Source organism: Trematomus bernacchii, unplaced genomic scaffold (assembly GCF_902827165.1).
Source record: "Trematomus bernacchii unplaced genomic scaffold, fTreBer1.1, whole genome shotgun sequence".
NCBI classification, from domain to species: domain Eukaryota; kingdom Metazoa; phylum Chordata; class Actinopteri; order Perciformes; family Nototheniidae; genus Trematomus; species Trematomus bernacchii.
Window position 1 is genome coordinate 6,192,125 of NW_022987593.1, and position 17,866 is coordinate 6,209,990.

The 17,866-nt window shown below is 43.0% G+C and overlaps 1 protein-coding gene across 2 annotated transcripts; it reads left to right on the forward strand.

The window, feature by feature from the left end:
* Positions 1-22: 22 nt before the first annotated feature.
* Positions 23-14,390, forward strand: LOC117482304 (E3 ubiquitin-protein ligase RBBP6-like). Of its 2 annotated transcripts, none has more exons than XM_034130386.1 (20): positions 23-1,166; positions 1,749-1,848; positions 2,063-2,102; positions 4,478-4,519; positions 4,655-4,743; positions 4,880-4,976; positions 5,056-5,198; positions 5,374-5,546; positions 5,979-6,082; positions 6,203-6,603; positions 6,717-6,780; positions 7,263-7,377; positions 7,474-7,531; positions 7,618-7,941; positions 8,257-8,352; positions 8,504-10,133; positions 10,446-11,107; positions 11,232-11,308; positions 11,396-11,471; positions 12,345-14,390. In XM_034130386.1, exons 1-20 carry the CDS (start codon positions 1,001-1,003, stop codon positions 13,279-13,281), a joined length of 5,394 nt encoding a protein of 1,797 aa, XP_033986277.1. In that variant the 5' UTR covers positions 23-1,000; the 3' UTR covers positions 13,282-14,390. The 2 variants fall into 2 exon arrangements, with proteins under 2 accessions (XP_033986277.1, XP_033986278.1); XM_034130387.1 differs by having other exon boundaries at positions 7,266-7,377.
* The last annotated feature ends 3,476 nt before the right edge of the window (positions 14,391-17,866 follow it).

Consider the following 17,866-nt stretch of genomic DNA (forward strand, 5'->3'; position numbering starts at 1 on the left):
TACTCTTTGGAAGAACCCTGGATGCATCCGGTTCCGACCTGCGCCATTTTGATGAAACAGCGAGGGTAGAAGCCGTTTGGAACACAGATATGGATTTTATGGATTTAAACTGAAGATTCATCTGGATACACAACTTTCAACTTTTCGTGATGGATCATAACCGCGCACTGAAGAGGAACCCTTGCATCATGATTGCCTAACTGGTGGATTTGTTAGATTATTCGATAGCTAATTTGGGCAACATTGTTAGCATAGCAACGTTAGCTTTTGTTAGGCATGTTACATGTTGTGGTACCGTTAGCTAATCTCGAGGTGTAGCATGTTAGCCTTGGCATTAGCTAACTAGCTAATTTCGCTTTTCAACGGTAGATTTCGATTTCAGAATACTCTCTTCAAGGTCTCACGTCGATAACGTAACATTTGTGGACTCGTTGCGGAAGCTTTTGTGGACTTTTTTTGTGGAGCTCGGTGGGATTTGTCTTGACTTGACAAATAAGAACTGTTTCAACAAGGCAAAAACACTTAAGGACTGATGCTCTGGAAACCCCAGGCCCGCTGTTAGCTACACCAGCGTCCTGTAGCTCGGCGGCCCGGGCTTTCCACCAAAGACAATTCACGGCGGACCTGGGCTCATTCACACCCTGTTATAGATTCACGTTGTGCTGCATGGACGCTCTTGGATTTGGTGGCACTTTGTTATGTTTGATCGGACTCTAAAGAACTGAACAGGCACACGGTGCCGCTCAATGGCACTCTGGCCTCACATCTCAATTATTTTTCTTTTGCAATAACAAAGACTCTTTCGTAATTTGCGAGCTGAACCCTTCCCCCCCATTTTACTACTTTATTTGTCTGCAGTGTTTCAGCGAATATAAAGAAGGTTTATCAATTAAAGTCACCAGTTTAGCTGTGTTCAGTGTTGACGCTGTTTTATTTTATCATACCAGGCCTGTGTTTTTTTTCTTGTGCTTGATTGACTTAAGTGCTTAGATCTGTTAAAATGTCGTGTGTTCACTATAAGTTTTCTTCCAAACTGGACTACAACACAGTCACTTTCGATGGACTGCATATCACCCTCAACGAGCTTAAAAAGCAGATTATGGGCCGAGAGCGCCTCAAGGCCACAGACTGCGACCTGCAGATCACCAATGCGCAGACTCGAGAAGGTATGTGATCAGCTGACGCATTACAACACTTGGCACGAAAATGTTATCCAATATTTTTGGAATTAACGGTATAAGAATCATTTACATTTTAGGACCGTAGTATTTTCGAATTAAAAAAAACTATATTGTGATACACCAGCTATCATAACAAAAGTATTAGATTACATCACACCAAACGAAAAGAACCAAAACAATGATTGAATCGATGAACGTCTATGATTCTTCTTTTCTAAATGACTATTAATAATGACCAATTATTGATGGTGACAAAAGTTGCAAACACATTTTTTGTCAATCTATAGTTTTAACTCCGTGCCATTTGTCTTAATTACATATATTAATTTATTGTATACATCAATTATAATACCCATAATATTATGGCTATCAACTTCCTAATTCATACTAAAAAACGTAGGTTTGTATCCATTTCTATGATCTTATTGTAATGCTATATTATATCGCTTAAAGTTAAGTTGTGAGATGATTCAAGCCATTGTCATAGCAGTATATGTTAAGACACTAATGAACATAACTTATGAACAATGTTCTATGTTTTCTTATAATTTGTGTCATGTTTTGCAGAATACACAGATGATGAAATCCACATCCCGAAGCACTCGTCCGTGATCGTTCGCCGTACTCCGCTTGGTGGAGTAAAACCTGCTGGCAGGACGTTCATTGTGTAAGTGTACATACTATTACTTGAGTCACGATTGAGCAGTATGATTGCTTATAATTTGAAGTCATTAACAGATTTGTTCGATTTCCTGATTCATTTTAAAGCAGCGATACAAGGTGTTCTATTAACTAATTATAGCTGTATATCCTGTAGTCAGTCACAAGTTGCCTTTGAGTCATGTCAACAACTGATGTCTTTATTCGTTTTGTTTCTGCAGAGATCGTTCTGACACAGCTGTGGTGGGATCTTCTAGACCCGTATGTAAAACAAACCCCAATTCAACACTCTCCTCTCACCTCTCTCTCTCCCCCTTTTTCTTGCTTTAGTCACCTTTCTTGAGAACATTCTGTCAGCAATGATTACGTTGTGTGTATCCTCTGTTCACTGTGTGTTGGCTACATTTGTGTTGAGATCTCAACCTCTATGTGTTATTTGATGTCTTTGTGGGAGGGTTTCTTGGAGTCAACACAGCTAAAAAAATAGTTTGTTGTTTCTCTAAAAACCCTGGGTTTCTGTTTTGAAGTAAGCAGATTAAAGTTTACAATTACTGAAAGAGATGAGGTTAAGATGAGAAACAACAGACTAGCCACCATTGTTTTTCTTATGCTCTGAACCTAACGATTGTTGAACTGTTGACAATTTTTTAACTGACTGAAGAAATAATTTAAACTGTTAATGACTGTATTTCATAATGAAATGGTTTTGTAGCCTGCTTCAGGCTAGACAAATGTATTTTAAAGGGGTTTGTAAAGGGAAAATATCATATTTTTGTATTGATAATTGTCATTTTATTTTCTGTGAAAATATTTAATCCTTATGTGGTTAAGAACCCAATGAAGTACAGTGTGGCTGGGATTGATTGATTGTAATTAACTTTGATTACAATTACAAGACTAAAGTTGTGTGGGTGGAAAAGACTCGCCAGTGGTTTTTGTTTTGAACGCTCATCCTGCTAAACTTTAATACCTAAATCTGTTGTTCAGTAACATTTGCCAATGTCAATTGTTTTGTCCTGTACAATTTCACCATTAAGATGTTCTATTCTGCATTGAATATGGACTGCACATAACCCTTAGAGGCACACATATTTCATCCTGATGAGTTCAATGCTTTGAATTAATTCAGATAACTAAGTGTCTGTTTTTACAAAGAACCAGGTATGGGTTAAAAGCTAGTTTTGATACGTGAGATGCTGTGCCTTAGCCACTGGCGTATAATGTTGTGCCATTATCACAAAGTACTTTGACACATCATCAGTAAATATCTTGTCAATCTCTGGAGGCTTTCCAAGGTTGCTGCAGTGAGAAGTATACTGGTGTAGTGTGTCCTGTAAGCTGTAAGCTGCAGAACCTGTCAATAAAGTTCTTCAGTGGTTCCGTGTCAGAACCGCGTGCACCAGATCCCTGTGTGTTCCCTCCACAGCATTCTGCAATACCCAGTCTTTCCTCTGAGCCCTGCAAATCATGATGGACAACCCATCCTGTCTACTTTTTATTTACTTGTTCGCAAGTATGAGGCAGAGCAGCCATTTTGTTTATTGCTAAGAATTACGTTTTATTTTTGACCATGCGTGAGACTTAATTCTCATCGCTCATTGACTCCTGACCTGCATTTGAAACATCCCTTCAGTTGGATTTTAGCCTTCACTCTGTAGTGGTTTAATGGGTTATTTAAGGGTAACTTCTGAAGGAACACTTGACTTGTACATTTCTTCTTCTTCTAGCCCTTTCATTTAAAAGAAGCATTTCTACATTTGTGTCTCGTCAGCTCGAAATATTTGACACTTAACAGTGCCTGCCGCTCTCATTAAACATCTTGGCACCAGTCCCTGCATGCTCATTAAGTTACAGAAGAAGTCTTGAGCTGGTTTTAATGAAAGCTCTTACAACTATGACAAGTCGGTGCAAAAAGTTAAATCGCTGTGTGCCGGTTAAGGGAAAAGGCATGCTAAGATTAAATGTCAAGTTTTCCTTTGAGAAAATTGCCCTCTACTTCTGCATCAGAAGAAGCTTTACTGTCTCAAACGGAGGGATGTGACAGTATTTTATATTTAGAATATGCTGATTTGGCTCAAACAGTGAAGACCGTTTGAAGTGATGAAGAAGCGGTTCGACATAATAACCATAGTTATAACTTAAAGACTCAGCAGGTCTATCATTTCAATTTTTCAGGATAGTAAATTGCAAGAGTGAGATCGCTGTCATACTTTTATATTGCCTGGTAACCATTTTCTAAAAGTGAGTTTGCATAAAGGACAAACTGTTAATTGTTAAAAGTCCGTTTTTTTTGTAGATCCTTATATTTTGGTTAATATCCAAACAATTTTAATATTTTAATTAAAAGTGGCTTAAAAATAAACCAAACCCTCAATGAGACTTTCACAAGATCAGTTTTATTTTAATTGTCTTTGAATATGACTCAATGCTTTCAGTAGAGGGGAAAAGCCATATCTTCTTTTTTTAATGCTCACTCGTATACCTGCATTATCTCAACGAGTACTCAACAAAGACTTAGATGGACGCTCTAAGGGACTGGACACAGATGTGGTGGGGAACTATCTGGGCTCTTCCAGTGTTAATATATTATATATGATGTTATAACCTTTAATATCTGTACTCTGATTCTCCTGCAGACTGATTCTTCTCCATCTATGTCACTTGCCCAACTCGCCAAGGTACTGTTCTTGTACATGCTGGCTGTAATTCTAGAAAATGTTTTGTAGTGAGTACATGTTTCCTCTTATCTTGTGAGGTCGACAACCTCCTTTTATCTTTTTTGCTTTCCCTGCTTTCCCATTTTGTTTTTTTAGACGGCTAACCTGGTTGACGCTAATGCATCAGAGGACGACAAGATTAAAGCCATGATGTCTCAGTCCAATCATGAATATGACCCAATACAGTTAGTACACGCATTGTGTTCTTGTAATTGATTAAAGTCACAATTTCTGTGTTTTTCTTTGAAGCTCATAGCCGTGTACTAAAAATTCTGAAGCTGTATCTAGTTTTTAATAAATGTATTGAACTTCTCTCTATAGTTACTCCAAGAAGGCAGTTGGACCTCCGCCTGCTCACTATACCTGCTTTCGTTGTGGAAAGGCTGGCCACTATATTCGACAATGCCCCTTGCTCCTGGTAATTATTGATTATTCATAGTATATAGGGTTCATCTCTACTTTGTGACAGTTGGATGATTGGATGATCATTTTGTTAGATCCAGGATAAGAGCGTGGAGGGTCCTAAGCCAGTAAGGATCAGTAAAGGCATTCCTCAGAGCTTCATGGTGAAAGCAGAGCCAGGCACTAAGGGAGCCATGTTAACCAGCACCGGAGAATACGCCATACCTGCAATAGATGCGTATGTCAACCCACAAATACACACTGTATAATATACTTTTAAAGCACGTTGAGTGGAGTCACATGTGTCTTTGTCATTTCCCATTTTGTAGTTGCTTCAATAAAAACAGTAATTTTTTTCTTTTGCTAGTGACATGTTGACCTCGAAACTCAAAAACACATTTCTGTTGATACAGGGAGGCATACGCACAAGGAAAGAAGGAGCGGCCTCCGTTTGTTCCGCACGACCAGTCATCATCTGAGGACGACACAGACCCAATCCCCGACGAACTGCTGTGTCCGATCTGCAACGACCTCATGACGGATGCCGTAGTGATACCCTGCTGTGGAAACAGTTACTGTGACGATTGTGAGTCCTTACTCATAATGGGCATTAGTAATACAGAATTAAAGTCAAAGCTGGTCTATGCCAAGCAAATATTTGATTGTCTGTTTTAAGGTCCCGCTACATAATCATATGCCCGCACTGTGTGGACGTTTAAGGGAAAGTGGAAGTAATACTAATTTAATCAACAGTAGCCCCTAGAGTCCGCAGCACAGCGACATGTCATTGTGTCGTTTTTTAAACTCTCATTTTAATGCAAGTGTATTTGGAATTATTTTACATTCAATGTCTGGGAATTTTTAAATCTCCTTGAAAGTCTAATTATGCTCTCTAATTGTTTAGTGAACATATTTTCTCAAAAATGGCACCCTATCATAAATGTGAAAAGAATGTGTAAACAAGATATGTATTTGTTATTTATATTGTTATTTCTAATAAAGAACTGTTTGGTTTCAGGTATCAGAACAACCTTATTGGACTCCGAGGAGCACATCTGCTTCACATGCAAACAGTCAGACGTTTCACCGGATAATCTTATCGCCAACAAGTTTCTTAGACAGGTAACCCCCCCCCCCCCCTGAAAATGCAAGCGTTTTGCTGTGTGCATTTCAATTGAACTAATAGCAAAACTAGAAAAACTATACTTTTAACAATATGTATCATCTGTTTTCTTCATGCAGGCTGTCAATAACTTTAAGAATGAGACGGGATACACCAAACAATTGCGCAAGCAGGTCCAAAATTCAGCCCCGCCTCCACCGCGCCTCCAGCTGCTCCGGCAGTCCAGGCAGCAGGACCCACTGATGGCTCACATCCCTCAGCCCCCTCCTCCTCCTCCTACTCCTACGATCACCCCCCCCACTGCCCCCACTGCCCCCCCAGTAAGGGTCCCGTCTCCCGCAGCTGCTCCTTCACCTGCTGCTGCTGCTCCTGCCCCTGCATCTCCTTCTGCTCCTACCCCTCCTCATGCTGACTCTGTTGAAGAACTGTTGAAGGAGGTTGATTCTCCAGCCCCCGAACCTGTTGTTGACCACCACTCTCCTATGCACTCCACCAGCCACAGTGAACCACCCCCACGCGGGTAAGTTTACCTCTTGGATTAAATGATTTCACCTACGCCAACCTACTCAAAAGGTTGACTTTTTGAAGTGTATAATAATTGTAACTTATCATAATGTGTCTGTTATGTTTTAGTGAGGTGGATCCTGAACCTTATGTGAGACCAGACTCATCAGGACCCTCGGAAAGTGGACCACCGGTGAGTCTGCCTTGAACACCTGAATGAATCCCGTCTCACTGCCTTTAAACGCATTCGCTGCAACATGAGATTCAACATGTGCACATTATCTACCATCATATTGGAGGCGTGTGGCGCAGTGGATAGAGCCTTGGTGTTGGGATCAGGGGGTCACAGGTTCAAGCCCCACTGCAGTCAGCATGTCGTTGTGTCCCTGGGCAAGACACTACACCCCAAATTGCTCCTGTGGGGATTGTCCACAGTATTGAGTATGTAAGTCGCTTTGGATAAAAGCGTCTAACAAAACATTTTGTCAAATTTGTATAAAAAAGTATTTATATGTATTATTGTAAGATTACCAGCAAATATTGAATTTCAGAGCTGATGACTAATCTCTCGCAAATGCAAAATAAATGAAGCATTACTTGCATTTGCATCCATGATTGCGAGGATTGGTAACTTCCCATCGGGGTAACAGCATTTCTCTCTTCTCTTTTCCCCAGCAGAACTACCGTTTACCTGTAATGGGCCACCCGCCACCTTTAAGGCCACCTCCTCCTCATCCTCCTCATCTTCCTCATCCTCCTCCTCATCCTCCTCATCCTCCTCATCTTCCCGGTAAGAACTTCAATTTAGGCCATACAAGGAGATTAAGTAACCTTGAAATCAACTTTTTTACCTGGAAATAACAAATTCTTGTCACTGCTTTATCAGGTCACCAGTCCCGGCCACACCACCAATCTCACAGGGGGGGAGGCAGGCCCTGGGAGAGGTAAGACCCCATAGATCTGATCTGTTTCAAGTTTCTTTTGTAATATGTCGGCCTCACAATGATTTGTGTCCATCTCTTTGTGCCAGGTTTAACAGAGGCAGACCGGAGCACCCCCCCCCTTACCTCCAGACAGGCCCACCCCCTGCACCTATTCCTCCAATGTACCCCGCACCCTCCATGTACCCTCCCCCACCACAGTCCTACCCACCTCCGTACTCCTCTGGCCCTGGCCTTCTCCCTCCTGTCATGGGTTACCCACCCCAGCCTGTGTATGTCCCCGGACCACCACGGCTGAACCCCCCCTGGGTTCCCCCTGGTGTCCAGCCCCCTCTTATGCCCCTGCCCCCCATGCCTCAGCCCCCCCTCTCTAAAGAAGATTTCTACAGACAGCGACACCACAGACAAGAAAAGTAAGTGGTTTCTTTTTCATTTTGGGTCCTCAAACTCGTTACGTCACTTCTAAAAACTACAAAGCTCTTACATTTTGATTTATGTTTATAGCACACATTTAGATTTTTGTATTTTCTTCAGATTCTTTTTACGTTATGTACCAATACCCAAAGCAAATGTCTTTTATGTGAAGACCTACTTGACATTTACCTTTTTCTGTGTTCATTTCACATAAACAATTTGCATTCAGAAAGAATATTACAATCACTCAGGGTTGGAATCTTGAATTAGTAATTGCAGATTTTCAACAAGTGTTTTTGTCTTTGTATCCACAGTGTCACATCCAAACTAGATGAATTTACTAAAGACTTCCACAAAGAGCTTATGAAGTACAGAAATGCACCAAAGAGAAGAAAACCATCTTATTCAAGGTAACTTCATCAAGCGAGCATATCACAAATTGTTTATAGTTCCTAGAACTCATCCCAGATGAATATTCCTTGAAGCCATTTGTTACTATGTGTTCCTGATCTCCTTTCTTTCTCCCCTTGTTTTCTTCTGGTTCCTTAACTTTCTTTTTAGATCCCGGTCCTACAGTCGCTCTCCGTTCAGCCGTTCTCCTTACTCTCGCTCCAGATCAAGATCCAGGTCCTACTCTTATTCCCCGAGTCGATCCCGCTCACGCTCCCATGGCCGCTCCTATCCCCGCTCCCCTTATTCAAGACGTAATGGACGTAGTTATGGACGCTCACGTTCAAGGTCCCGCTCTCGCTCAAGGTCTTATGGATATCGGCGCTCTGGCTCCCCACGGTCCCCTCCCCCTTTCCGCCCAGGAGGCTGGGAGGGAGCAGAAGGAGCCGGACCCGGACCCGGACCCGGTCCCGGTCCCGGTCCCGGTCCCGTACCCTACAGGTCACGCTCTCGCTCCCCTGGCCCTGGCCCTGCTGGTTTCCGTCCCCGCAGCCCTGGAGGACGAAAGCCGCCCCCCCGGGAGCTCCCGCCGTATGAAATGAAGGGTCCGAGTCCTGGTGGCAATGACCGCTGGGAAAAAGAAAGGTATCGACAGTGGGAGAAGGAATATGCAGACTGGTACAACAAGTACTACAAAGGCTATGACAACCAACATCCCTCAATGCATCACAAAGGTCGTGGCAGCAGAGACAGGGAGAAGGACAGAATGTCCCCATTAAATAGAGACTACTCCCCCCAAGGGAGAGGAAGAAGAGGGCGTGAAGAGAGAGGTGCCCCCCCTCATCATCCTCAGTCTTCCTCCTCCTCGGCCGCCAAGTCCAGTTCCAAACTCTTAAAGACAAAGAAAGTAAAGAAGAAGAGGACTGGGGACGAGTCTGAGTCATCCCATCAGTCAGTGGACAGAGGGGACGCTACTCCTGTCAGAGACGAGCCAATGGACGATGTGCCTTCACTCCTTAAATCTCCTCCTTCTTCCTCAAAGGCTTCAGCTGGAGCCGCATCCTCTAAAGCCGCATCCTCTAAAGGCGCAGCCAGCAAACCCTCAACCAAGTCAACATCGAAGACTCCGTCCGATAAGACGAAGAAAGACAAGGCACTGAAGGTCAAAGCTAAGGTCAAGACAGAGGGCGTGAAGGTTAAGACGGAGAAGGTGAAGAAAAAGACTGTGGAGGCAGTTGTTAGCAAAAAGAAAGACTCTTCCTCCTCTTCCTCTTCCTCTGCCACTAAGCCGCTAAAGACCGTTAAACCCAAACAAGAAGATGCCCCAAACCCAACTACCCCTAAAAAGGAAAAGAGTAAAAGCTCAGCAGTGAGGCCCCCCCTGCTAAAGACCCCTCCACTGTCCTCTCTACACCATCCCTCTCTTCATGACGGGCTTCGCCAGGGCCACGACATCCACGGGAGAAGGGATCTCCCCCAGGGCGGTGGTCTCCTCCCCCTCCCTCACCAACACGGACTCCCTCTCCTCCTCCACCGCCCTCCCTCCCCTGACAGTCGGAGGAGAATGGGTGACGAGGGCCGCTCTATTCTCGGACCCCCTCCTGGAAAGCTGAGGAGAATTGATGGGCTCGGGGGTGGAGGTGGAGTTGATGTCATGTCCCATTCCCACATGTCTCACCAGCCCCCCCTCCACAGACTCCCCCACTCAGACAGACCGGGTCTTCTTCCCATACCAGGGAGCCGCGAGATGGGCCGGGGAGAAGCAGAGCGAGGGTCCATCCGACCGCTCATGGACCTTCAGGTGGGTTTGTCAGAAACACCAGGGTACAAAGATTTGTTTTACAGAGGGTATTTAAAATAGTTGTATTATTATACAATCTTTTCTCTTCGCTTGTTAAGTTTGTTACAACTCTAATTCTACATTTAAGTGTATTTTTTTTTTTCATCAGTTACATAATAATGTTTAAAATGGAACAAAACTAAAACATTTAAATAAGAAAAATCACAATTTCCAGTTTCCCTTCTACTCCGTAACCCAAAATGTAAACTGCTCTCATTAATCGACTTATAATTCTCTTGTAACATTTTTGTATGTGTTTTCATCCACATCCAGGTGAAGCCCCTGACCCAGAGGAGGATCAAGTTGAACAGAGATCTGGGGAGAAAAGGCAGCACTGAGACCCCACCCTCAGACAGAGCCCCGTCGGGTCCCGAGAAGACGCCCTCCTCCTCGGACCGATCAGCTGCGGCTAACGTGTCCGAAGGAGACCGAGCCAGCAGTGCAGCAGAAGCAGCCGGAAGGAAGGAGCGGTCTGCATCTGCTGAGAGGGGGGTCTCCAGAGAGAGACCAGGAAGTGCTGGAGACAGACCTCAGGGATCGGACAGGGAGCAGAGCAGAACCTCGGGACAGGACAGAGAGCGAGACAGAGGGTCTGACAGAGACCGAGAGAGAGGCACTGCGTCTGAGAGGGACAGAGAGAGAGGCACGCCATCCGAAAGAGACCGAGAGAGAGGCACACCGTCCGACAGAGACCGAGAGAGAGACAGGGGATCACAGAAGATCGCAGTCACGGTGGAGAGAGACCCTGAAGCTGAGAGGTCGGTGAGGACGGAGCGAAAGAACTCCGGTTCAGGAGGGCGGTCTGTCTCTCTGGATAAAATGACCATCGCAGAGAAGTCGTCCACCTCCAGGAGCTCCACAGAGCCTCAGGAGAAGCCGAGCACATCCTCCAAGGAGAGAGGCGAAGGGTCAGAACGATCGGCTAAATCTCACAGGTTTGTACATGTGTTACTCTGCTACTCATCAGACCACTATTCATATCCATTAACGAAAGAAAACATGATACAGTGGCTCTTTAAACACAGCTGTTAATGTGTGTCACTTGATCTCATTTCCCAGGAGTGTGTCAAAGGACAGAGCGGAGAGGAGTGTCCCTGCAGGAGAGAAGCCAGCTGCTGCTGCTCCTCACAGAGAAGGTAATCTTTGTTCTTTAAGAGAGGATCACTTTTTACATCTATTTATGCATTTATTGAACCTGTGCTTCCTCCCATTTTCTCTCGCAGCGGTTAAAGACAGTGAGGGGCCAGTTGTTAAAAGCAAACCGAAGATCAGCAGGAAGGTCCTGACCAGCTCCACAAAGTGAGTCTGATTTTTGTCTGTTAATCAGGAACAATTTCATGTTTTTATAGGTTTCATAATTTGTTGTTGTATAATTCCTTAGTGTTTTATTGTTCATTGTCATTGGTTCAACCTATATATCAAATTTCCTTGGACATTCTTAGAAAGGTTATTTGAAATTGTCGATAGTTTATTTTGTTATCAGGGATGGGTACTATCATGTTTTACTTAATGGATACTTGGTATCAATCCTCTCCAAGTCTATAATGTAAAATTACATTTCTCAACATGTTGAGCCATTTATTTTAAGAAGTTTCCATCTTCAAATAAAAACCAATGGAGCTAGGAAAATAAACTTGCATCTTTGACGATCAATAACATTCCAAAGATTGACTGGTTCCATTTTCTCAGTTATGGCCATTTGCTGCTTTTCAAATAGTTTGAAGATGGCAGCCAATTATTTGATTATAAAACAATATATATTCCTTGCAGCCTCAGGAAAAAGTGTTTTGATTACACAGCGTTGTTGATGTGTGTAAAGAGTGAGCCAGATAGTGATGACACTTGAGTCTGCGTCTGTTTTGGGGGTCAAGACTTCTTCCCAGACGCATGTAGCCGCACGGGAGACTAGCGGCCGGACTCTACATTAGCTGCTATTAGCTCAAACAGCCAAAGCTCTGACCAAACCGTCAGCGGCGGTGTTGATTTATCTGTAAAGTAGGCGACATGTTTTCACAAGAAAGAAGAATGCATGGAATACAAAAGGTGATCTCTCTGGTTCATTTGGTTTAGTTTGTAAACCGTTGATCGTAAATCCGACATTGCTGTACCAATGAAATGCTACATTTGTGAATGACCCTTTTTAAACATTGGCTGTTTTTCCCTCAACACTAGGTCAACTCAAGAAACAAAGCGAGAGTCAGACAAAGATCAGAAGAGTGCCTCCTCCAAACCTGCAGAGCAGCCTCCCTCCAGCCCTGTGGGCGCCCGCAGCCCGAGCCTCAGCCCGGCAGCGAGCCCCGCTAGGGAGGAGCCGGTCATCCAGCCCCCCCCTCGCTCCAAGTGGGAGAGAGAAGAGGACGAAGAAGGCCAGGAAAACGGACTTACTGCACCCAAGGAGCCCTCACCAGCACCACAGAAGAGCCGAGGCAGGGAGGGGCAGAGCGAAGCACCTAAACCCGTCAGGGGGGAGGGTCAGGATGCAACCAGGGAGGAGAGGAGAGGAGTCACAAGGGAAGAGAAGAAGGCGAGGGCACCCAGGGAAGAGGGTAAAGGTGGGAGGACGACACAGACAAATTCTGACAAACCAACCAAAATCAAACTTGGGAGGGAGGAGGGGAGAGGAGGAAGAGAGGAAGGCAGAGCTGCAAAGAGAGATGAGGGGCGAGGAGTGACAGGGAAGGAGGAGAGGGCTGCAGAAGGCAGAGGGGTGGGAGGACCAGAGCCCAGGAGACAGCGCCTGTGCTCGGACCTCGGTCGGGAGACAGACGAGGCCGCCTTTGTGCCCGACTACAGCGAAGGAGAGGGGTCAGAGGCGGAGAGAGGGAGGAGCGGCAGCGCCAGCCTCTCCAACAGCCAACCCTCCACCCCCACCCCTAGCAACCACAGCGGCACGGCAACATCCACCACCGGGGACAAGAAGAAGAAGAAACACAAGAAACATAAGAAACACAAGAAACACAAGAAGCACAGCGTCCAGGAGAAAGAAGGAGAGCAAAAGGAGCACAAGCACAAACACAAGAAAAAGAAACACAAAAAGAGCAAGGACAAAGATGTGGAGGAGGAAGACGAGGAGAAGATGGAGAAAGCAGAGGAAGTGGCTTCTTGCTAACAGGGGCTAGGCTAATACTGCCGCCCAAATTCTGTGACGTTCCTTGTTAACGAGGAGATAATGATGCATCTAGAAATATCCGCTAACACTGGCTTGCTGCTCCTTGTGCCACTCTGAAGGAAATGGATGAAACGAGTCTTTGTCCCTGACGCTGGCTGTCTTTCACTTCATGTCACGGCAGCGTTATGACCCCTTCCTTTAATGTTCAACGTGAGCCTCTTCTTTGTGACTTTGGGTCAAAACTCTGGAGTGAAACTGAGCTGCACTATTGTGATCAAACTAGCGCCCGCCAGAAAGGACTTTTATGGAGATAACTGATCACACAGCAGTGAATTGAAACGATAGGAATAACAAACACTGTACTCAGGGATGTGATTGCTTCTCTGTAGACGAGGAATCACTCTTTCTCCGCCTCTGATTAATTTGTAAATAGAGATGAACTATTGCTTCTAATAATAATCATTTCTGCTCGGTTTGTTTTGCTCACATCCCTGTGTGCTGTTCAAGGTTAACTTACTGAATGACCTTCATTGTAATGAGGGCCGCTCTTTGTTTAGGGACTGTACTTTGGTTTTGTCTGTTATAGCAGATTAAGTTCAAAATCGTTTATGCTTTTCATGACTGCTAACCATTTTCAAGCCTTATCTCATTTTCAGGCAGCCGTTGGTTTCAATCATTGTAGTAGTTTTTCTTTTGGTACTTAACAGATGTAAAAGGGAGGCAACAAAACCTTCTTGCAAGGTTAACATTTCTTACCAAACGTAATAAGAAAGAAATCCAGTAATTCTTTGGAAATGGTTAGCATTTATTTGTTATTGATGTGCGAAAGCCGGCAGAATCGCCGGTATGGTCCTTTTTTAAGTTAAAACAAATCATTATGTGGCCATGCCACAGTGGATTGTTTGAATCTAGGATGTGTTTATTAATAATGTCAAATCGGTCGGCATGTTTTTGTTCCAAAGGTGCAGTAGCTGTACATTATTCGTCTTGAGTGAGTGAATGTGTCGGTGTGAAAGTGAAATGTGACAGAAGTGAGGCGAAGTGGAGGACAGGTGTTCTTACAGACGAGTTGTTACTTTTCTTTTTTTTATTAAAATGTTTTGACCTGAAGAAAATGTGTCAGTGGTATTTTATCAATCATTGAACCCCTTTTTGTGTGATGACCACACAGATGGAGGTCACCTGTTCTTTGTTGTACGACGTTCACAACATTTGAACTATTAGGAACACCAACTGAATATTTTAGGTGTTTAAAAAAAAATGATAAGGTACAAGGAGGTTTTTTTATCAATTTCTTATTAAAAAGTGCAAAAACCACAATAATATAAAAAATGAATTCAGTAAAAAAACGTATATAGCTAACCATGTGCTTAAACTTAAACATTGCACGGTACAATATAGTGCTGTTGGTGTCAATGAATGAATAATGTGGAATTACTCTTACCGAAATAAATAACATCTTATACAGCGGATGGCATTGAGATCAAACCCACTTTACAAGGACTCTAAATACAGTAGATATAACACAAGTAATCAAAGGTTACCGTATACATCCACGAGTTATACAACAAACAGGCCACAACAGTTAAATGAAAACAAGCATTGCACTGATCTGTCAATCAAAAGGGATTTACGTTGATTGAAAGGGATTACTTTACTCTAATTTGAGTTTATGTTAATTGTTCCACTTCCCAACCTCAGCATTGACTTGATAGTTCGCAAGATCCAAATCGAATTGACCTAAATTTAAAAAGAAAAGTTCCGTTTACTTAAAAGAAGAAGAATACTGCTACTAGCTGAGACGTACATTTAATTGGTTGGGCTTGTGTGGAGATCAAACTAAAACTGTTACCTGCTTTCCTTTTGGTTCCCCTGTGCTCCTATCATCTAAGAATATGTAAACCAGTGTATTGCTCTATTTAAAATGTAATATCTATTTACTTGGGTTCATTAAGAAGTCAAATATTCAAAAGAAGGCTTCTAGAAACTACATGAAATAATAAAATAGTTTTTATATACTTTTCTCTTGATTTCCCATGCAGTTTAAGCCCCATGGACCACTCCTTATTGTCAGATCAAGTCTTACATTTATATTGCATCTCTGGAGCCTTAGTTTCAACACCAAAAATAAATATAAGAAAAAGAAGCAAGACGAGAAACAACGCCAACAAAGACACAAACATACTGAAAACCCCCAACAAGAAACAAGAACACATACAATCACTGTTTATTCAAGACCCTTCAATGGCTCCATATTTATTTTAAGATTGATTGGTGCACAAAGAGTGCTTCAGTCTGCCTCTGTTAAATTGAAGAACCATGTTTCTCTGATTTGATGTTGACAATGTATGATGTTGTATTCACTGTTCAGGACATGGTTGGGGTCAGTGGAAATGTTTTATCCAGCCTTTATAAATGCTATTATGTCAGGCTGATTCATGGAGTTTCTTAATATAGGCAATAAAAAGAAGACTTATTGCAGCACATGGAGTATCAGATATATTTGGAAATAAGTAGATTTTGCAGAGAGGATGAAGTATGTCCTCGAAAGCAGTTCCTCAAACACAATGGTGAGTTTCTGGCAGCTCATCCCTTTGCAAACATGAATAATTAAAGTAAACGTCCCATGAGGAGATAGTGCAGTGACACAGATTGAACACTATGTGGAGCTGTGAGTCCTGCAACTTTTCACATAGGAGGGAAACAGATTAACAATACAAATCTTCTCTCAGCTCCAAAATACAACCCCACATGACGCTCAAAGAGCACACGGCAATAAGGTTCATTATGTTTTTGTTAGTGCACGTTGAAAGGGTCAGAGAGATGGCGTAACTGTTGGATCACAGACTGAAGAGAGAACAGAGAGAAATGAGACAGCAGCAGATGTATTTCCTCATAATCAGCTGCACATAAGAGCACCTTCTCAGCTTAGTGCATGTCTTTTGTGTGTGTGCGCGCGCAAGTGTGTGTGATTATATATTTAAGGTTATCCTTAATGGACTCAGATGGGACCATTAGAGGAGATTAATATTGTATTTGTTTTAACCCCTGCCCAGATAATCATCTCAACACGTTGTTCTTCTCATTTACTGTCCTGCAAGCTTAATGTGTGTGTCTGCGTGTGTGTGTGTGCATCTGTTACCCGCTTGTGTATTTGTGTGTCTGCTGCTTGTGTATTTGTGTGTCTGCTGCTTGTGTTGTTGCCTTATAGCATGACATCGTTTCCTGTCATCAAGGCTAAAGGTTGCTAAGCAACTTCACTCCTGCCGATTGTCAGAAAAGATGCTTCTCCGCTGACTGGCTCACAACCTAACTCTCTCTTATGCTGTCATAAATGTAATGTCTGAGCAAGATGCTGGCTGAGTGTGCTTGGCTGCCCATGCGTTTGTATGGACCACTGTGCATTTCTGCTTTGCAAACACGGTACAGAACAAGCTGAGGAGAGAGGAGACAGTGGGATGTGGAAATGTGCAAATGTATCGTCTGATAGATTTTTGTAAAAAGGGAAAGTGAATTTTGTTAATGCATGGCAGGATCCCTCCAGTTGTTTTTCTAAATTATACAGCAAAATATCTGAGCAGCCCACAGAGTGTGATGAATTACCCAGTGATGGGGCAACTTGTCACTAATGCATGTTCCCTACACAACCATTCATAACTCCATATTTAAGTGAGATGTACAGATCTAAAGATAATGCATGTGTGCACTATCACTTATCTTTTTAAATATGAAAAAATGGTGATGTACTTTACTGAGAAGTGAAAGGTGAAAGCTCTCTTGCTAGTTGTTGAGACATTTATATGGGCACAACGAAAGTCTTTTCTCAGTCTTGACACAAATGTGTGCCCAAAGACCATCATTGCCATCCCCAAACACCACATGAACCCCAAGAAGAGTGTAGTTTTTAAGCATCTTATATTTAAAAACGTGTTATAGTGTACGTTTTTTACAAATAGGCCTATTTTAAAATTATATATATACCATTACCACTTCCTTATAATATAAGTGCTATCAACCTGCTCTTTCTACACGTCCTGTTGATCCCTGCTATGTATCCTGTCATTATTCTATCTGCGGGGCTGAGCCTGTGGGGAGATAATGTACTTGGTCGTGTGTGTGTGTTTTTGTTCTTCTGTAACCGTCTGTCACTCCGCAGTTAATTTGGCACTCTGCCTGACCCATCTACCCAATCATTTTGTGCTCATTTATGACAGTTTGCTCAAAGACCTCTGACCTCTCATTCTGAACTGCAGCATCTGCAGATTAATTCTTTACCCAATCATGTATGATTCACCAAAGTAATGCACAATACAAGATAAATAAATCCCTGTTTTCGTGTTCTCCACTGCCATCTTGACTGTGAGGGAGCCCGGCGTGACAATCAAGCTATAGATTCAACTCTTTGGGAGGAGAGAGAAACACATCTGGTGGAGATCTGCACTAGTGAGTGCACTTTTCTACCTTCATATGTGCCAGGCACATTCAATTTTAATTTATTTCAAGGTTCCTCCTGAATGCAAATGTTTGACCCGTATTTGCTGTGATCCTTCATAAGTTGTTTATTGATATCTTTATGAACTAAATA